Raw genomic sequence first — 6,320 nt, 5'->3', positions numbered from 1 at the left:
TTTTTCCGCTCCGATGAGGAGACCATTCATCTGTAGGACATCCAGTGTTGCTAAGGATAGGTCGTGAAAAAATTGTCACTGGAGCCACAATAAGCCAGGCTGCAAAATACAGACTTTTTCGAAATCGGGAGTGCAGAGTTTAGCGTTTGGTTGTGAACCAGGCCACGACCCGATTCAAGTTTAATCCCTCAGTGATACATATCTCCAAGATAAAGGTCAAAGGTCACAATGGGACTTTATTGGCTCGGTCGTAACAGAAGATGAAGGGATAAGGTTTTTACTGTCTTTCTCCGCTTTGTCTAAGGACGGAGAATTACTCAGCTCGAAATCACCTGTGCACACCATTTGTAAGACAGGAAGTGCCAAAGGAATAGCAGATATTTGATGTCGTTCCTGTCTTCAAAATAGATGTTATATCTGAATATCAGCCAATTATCAGAGTGCCCGTTTGATCATGATCGCTTCCAAGTTGCCCACAGATATGATCCCACGCAGGAATACCAGCACCTTTGTGAGGAGAGCCGTGAAAACCAAGCAGAGTTCCGTTCGGGTCGTGGCTGCATTTACCATATCTCTACCTCACGACAACTGCTGGAGCATCGTCACACAGAAAAACAATAATTGTTGTTCTCATGTCTGAACGTAATGTCCGGCTCGGTCGCGCTGCTTTGTGGGGATGTCTATCTTTCAATGGTGTGCCACGCATTTTCTTCACAGTCCTCCAACCATCATACTATATACCTGCGGGCGCGTTAAGGTCTGCTGGGAATACTCTCCCAACATGACCAAAAGTGGTGCCCTTCAGGCTTACTGTTTGTCACCTTTTCTCCATAACCTAATAGTGGATTAATTAAGTGAGAAACTTTTGTTGTCTTTCACCCTAATTTTGGACCTTCTTTCCTGGGAAGCCCTTAAATTCATTGAATATTTGGCCAATGTTGCGCTACTTCTTTCAGTTTCCATTCAGATAAGAAACACACCAAATAACCTAAGTGATGTTACCATGCGTTTCGAATTGCGTCTCTCACCCTCAAAGTACGAAGTGCTATTATACGACTGGGCGAGCGCGCCACTAAAACAGGCTATGGTGTCAGAACCAAGTTACTGTCTGATTTCGTTTCCCCATCCTGCTGCATTCGGGGATTAAGGCGACCCGGTCGATGGCATGATTTCTTCTTCCAGGATGGGGACCGCGTGATCCTCGCTGTGCCTGGTTGGAGACACTACAAGATATGGCTGGCACCCGATGTCAGTGGCGTTCTTGTTGTCAGTTTCTGTCCAGATTGCCTGAGTGAATTTCTGGAGGTGTAGGCACCTCGGAATGATTGTGTTAAGCTAGCACTAAGTCCCTCCCCCATCCACCTTTATTCTTTTCTTTACAATAAGGCTTTCAAATAAGTCATGGCTGTACGGCAGTGAAGCATTGGTGTTGAGCACTGATGTCATGCTGTCGTTGATGATGATTGATGAGAGCAATTCTAACTAGAATTCGCTGACGCAAATGCCTTTATACAAGCTGAGCCACTCGTAGAGTGAGTTCGTGGCATCATCATCGACAGCATGATATCAGTGTCCAACACCGATGCTTCATTGCCGTATTGTACGAGGGCTGGGATATTACTGGGGCACCCACACTAGGACAGGAAGACGATTAGGGTCCTCAACCAAAGCCTTTGGCTCAAAAGCCTAACCGCAAGGCAGCGATGTTTGGCGGGAAATGCAAATGCATTTCCATTTTTACGGGACAATTCGCCACATGTTCCAGCCCCCAACCTGGAAGGCCAGGAGACTGTGTCTGTCAGACCTCTAACCACTGACCAACCTGATATGAGAGACTATGTGAGTGTCGCGGGACACTCCAGTATAGCTCAATGGATCGCTGAGGTGCGCAGCGCAACCCGCCACGGTAAGGTCCAGTCTCTTCGTGACAGTTCGTGGCCCATAATGCCTTATTCACCGGCTGTAATGGAAGCTGAGGAAATGAAAACCTCCGATGGGTCCCGGATGGTCTTACAACTATGGCGGTAACAAATTTGTCAAGCCTTGGTGTCTAGAGTGTCGCTCGAAGAGGTGTTGTCCCAATGGGACGAACTGGTGGTCATCCCGATTCTTACGGTTAGGTCTCAAGACAACCCGGAGGTTAGCCTTCTGTCCACTGTCCCCAAACTTCCGGATTCTATTATCCTTTCAATTTGTCTGGTTAGTGTGGTAAGAGGAGGTTGTTCTCGATATTGGTACGGAGTGCATCGATCAAACGTTGATCTTCTGCCACAACACCTACCAAGGACGACGGTAGTAAGTTTGCTGAACATCCCCACAGCAGATGAATCCCTCCACGAATAATCATACCAATGATTCAGTTGTAACACCACTCCGGTGCACATCTACCCGAAGGTTCCTCTCGATTAGGGAAATCTTGTACGACTATTCGTGATGGAAGAGGGGATAACAAATATCTGACAATAATAAAACACCTCCAACGCAAAACGTCTGGGAGGGCTAGGATATACGCACCAGCAAAGTGCACCGGGAATCCACACCTTCAATTTTGTCATTGATGATGTCCTTCATAGTCTTATAAAGACCCACATGAAATAGAGTCAAACTTCTGTGAGGATTGACAATCCTTGGGTTTCCCAACGATGCTAAGTGGTAAGTCGGCAGGGACTGAGGATTGCGCTTGCTAGTTACCTGCCGTTCTTACCATTAAGCTGTGAATTTGAACAGCATTCTGTGTTCGACAAATCTGACAGGTAACCAACTAGACATTGTACCTGAGTCGTCCCTTGCGGGGATATTACAGGTCTTCCTACAAATCGTGAGCTTGTACTTGCGTTTTCAAACTTAAAACGTCTTCGGAGGCGACGACGCATTCTTTCCTCTGAAAAGGGATACCCAAAGTATCGCAATACGAGACGTACTGCTCTAGAGATGTGAAAATGTCCACGTTGAAGAGATTTAGGATGTAACGGTGTTGAGAGTACTTGATCCCGAAAAGCCCACATTGTGAGATTGGATTTGGTCAAACCGTGCACTGTCATCCACTCGAAGGAAGCACGAAGCCTAAGATGCAGTCAGGTTGCCCAAGCCTAGACGGGGGCGGTCGAGATGCAGAGGTTGGGTTCGAATCACAGAACTTGCGTCTTAACCAGTGAGCGATTTCGAGCACAAAAAACCTAAGTGAAATGGGTTCTTCTTGGTTAGAGAATGAAAGCCGTCTATGGCATGTGGTTGTAGATACAGCAGGAAACGGTTAAATGGGGAAGTTGATGAGGATATGTAAGTCGATCGATGAACGCTTATCCTTAAAAGCGAAACCAAGCCAAAAGGTCTATAACGGGTCCGTAGCAAAACTGTTTGCGAAAATTGCACATAAATCTTTACCTCATGCTGCCGAAGAAAGCATCGTTTTTGGGAGAGATGGAGCACTAGAACTGGATAGGTTATGCTGATATATTGTGTACCTCGCACTCCAAAGCACTGTCTCGCAGAAAGCGCATATGCAGAAGACAATAAGACTGGGTCATGTTAGTAACTGAGCTTTAAAAAAATCGTTCAGCTTCAACACCCTTCCGGTGCCTAACTGCCATGCCACCCGAAGGGATACTGTCAGGTTGCCCGAACCTGGGCAGGGTGAGTCGAGAGGCCTTGGTCGGATTCGAACCACGCACGTTTCGGTCAGTAAATTCGCGTTCTAATCACTTGGACCATCTCGCCCCCAGTAAATGAGCTTTACTGTGTGAGGAATCCGACAAGACAAGTGAACGGTTGACAACACTGCTAAACATGTTCCAATCACGCAGCTAATGACCTTGCTGTATGAAACATACCACCTCTATTAAGTAGCTGTACCTATATCTAGCCTAACAAAAAGTGGAACCATTCAAGGTCAGTGGACCATAACTTTTTTGTCCAATTCGTTACCATCCACTAATTACTTCTGTAATTAGAGAATGAAGCCATGAAACCAACGCACCTCTGGCACATGGCTTGGAGCCTATAAAATAGATCAGAAAGCAAGGTATAAGATTAGCGTGCTATTTTGTCCGGTGTATGTAAGCGGTTTTGTCTCGGTTGGTCAGTGACCCGACCCTGACATCACGGTGACATAAAGTGGAGGAGACATAAACGGGACACAAGTATTTCTTGTGATTCAAGATTGACCCCACTAGTCATTGGTCAAGTCCAAATGATTGATATCCTAGAGCAAGTTCGAGTTTTGTAGGTGATTAATCAAAGATATCAAGGACAGTCAAAAACCAACAAAACGCTTACCTTCACGATGACTGCATCCAAAGAGGCGGCGAGCATCGCACGAATGAGATTATCTGTAGGAACCTGCCAAAGGAATGCTATGGGTTGTAATCTAAGACGGGACGCCACGTGCTCAACCCGGATGCGTTGATAGTCCGATAGAATAGCCCCACTGGATATGAAATGGACTGAGGGGAAGTCCGCCTTGACTTTGGACAAGGCTTGAAAAAGGTCCTCCACCTCATCATCTGCGGACTCCTCATATTGCAGACTCTGACAATAAGGCTTTCCGCTGATTGGGAATTGGTATAAAGGCACTTGTAGAGCTTCGGCAATCAGTCTAACTCCTTCGCTGGCCACACTTTGATACATATAACTATCGATTTCTACAGGGCTAAAACAATGATACACAAAAACGTCACAACATACTGAGAGCCTTCAGGCGTCGGTGAAAGGTTGACAACTGCCTCTAGTTTGTATTCATGTGCAACACACTCCATTATGCTGAAGATGCTGTCTTTGCCCCCACTAACCAAAGCAATGAATCCACGCATATTCTAAAGGACGTGCCTGTAAAATAAAAGCAAACATCGGGTCAGCATCAACACCAACGGTAACACTACATCAGGAAACTCACCGCTGCGTAATGGTTAAATTTGCTTTCCCCATACTTTTGTGGGACCAAAATGGAGGGTGCTGTCAGCCTGTTTCAATTATATACAGCTCGAACCTCGTGCGTATTTAACACCACCACTGTCGGTATGCTTGAGCAACAGCCCCTGGTTGCTCATACTCCTATGATACCATGTTTCATGTTGCTATAAGACTGGGTTGGATCGTTCTCATATACCATGCTTGAGGACCAGCCAGTCGACACAGTTCGTATAGTTATTCACTTTGACAGTTGTGTAAGTCTCGGTAGACCGGACAGGGACCAGATTACGCGAACCCCCGACAACTATGAAGTTGATGTGACATCTGCTTGTCTGCCGAGGTGATGTAACTGTATTTGCCTCAGCTTAGTTCTCGGTCTGAGCCTCCCAAGCTAGCGTTCACGTCAAAACAAACACCAAAGGTGCAAAAGGTCTATTAACGCCCAAAACGAAATCAGGAACAGTTGTACAGCGCTTCGTATATATAGCGTAAGCGGCTATAACTTTCTGGAATTTCTGACGCGTTCTGGAGCTCCATTGGCAACCGGCATTTGGCCAATACTGGGTCATGATTGGCTGTTGGGTCCAGATTGTTGACCAATCAGATCTCGCCTTGATGCCGGACCGGCAAGCGTTCCGAATTTTGGGCCAACCTCGAGCGGGCCAGGCTTCTCGGCCGTAGCAGCGCCTAAAGACGTGCGGTATAGTGGGATCCGCGTGGATTCCTGCCTAACACGAGGAGAGTATACACAGCGGTGATGCAACCCACACTGCTTTGTGGACCAGATACGTTGCGCCTACGCACAGAGGATGCACAAAAAACCTCCGCGCTTGAGCACGCGCTTCCAAAGCATTGGCTGGGTCTGGCTAGAACATTGAATCAGAAATGTTCATGTACACCAGATGGTTTCAGGAAGAAAGAAATCCATCGCGATGACCGAGCTACTCAGCTTCATATTTATGCTGGTTCCACGTCAAAAGACTGTCTACCTCCCGGATTTCTGTCTGCAGAGAGTACATGTGCTAGCAGCGAATTATGAGGACACAAGCCAGTGAACCCAGGTTGACAGCTGCCCTCTCTTGGATGGAGAACCTGGGACTGATTTCATCTAGGGACACTGGTAGGTCGGTGACGTCCTATATCACAGCTTTCACTTTCAGTGCGTGGGTGTCAGGTTTCTTGCTTCTTCCGATAACTATAACGATTCGACAATAGTTTAATTACAATGCCCCTGCCACCGATGCTTCGCTTCATCTCCCTTGTTCGGCCGCTAAAACCGAGGTAGTCGGAACTAACGTATCCTTAACACATTACCTGTAGCTGGTAAATTGGATTGAATTGATGTTTCTAATTGATGGCAGCATAAAGGGTTGGTCGGCGTCGGTAATGTGCGCGGCTAACTGCGCATGTGG

At 46.8% G+C, this 6,320-nt stretch overlaps 1 protein-coding gene across 1 annotated transcript in view; it reads right to left on the bottom strand.

Annotated features, from left to right (window-relative positions):
* The window catches only part of T265_12963 (hypothetical protein), a gene marked incomplete at both ends in the record, with an annotated part of 20,923 nt that extends 16,112 nt beyond the window's left edge, over window positions 1–4,811 (bottom strand). Inside the window, 2 exons of the mRNA XM_009166512.1 lie at window positions 4,265–4,648; window positions 4,684–4,811. Of these exons, the coding sequence (XP_009164776.1) occupies window positions 4,265–4,648; window positions 4,684–4,808 (509 nt within the window). The remainder of the gene's footprint in view (window positions 1–4,264; window positions 4,649–4,683) is intronic.
* Between the last annotated feature and the right edge of the window lie 1,509 nt (window positions 4,812–6,320).

This window comes from Opisthorchis viverrini (assembly GCF_000715545.1).
Source record: "Opisthorchis viverrini unplaced genomic scaffold opera_v5_26, whole genome shotgun sequence".
NCBI classification, from domain to species: domain Eukaryota; kingdom Metazoa; phylum Platyhelminthes; class Trematoda; order Opisthorchiida; family Opisthorchiidae; genus Opisthorchis; species Opisthorchis viverrini.
Note: the sequence above shows the minus strand (reverse complement) of the source record. Positions and strands in the feature narration are given on the sequence as shown.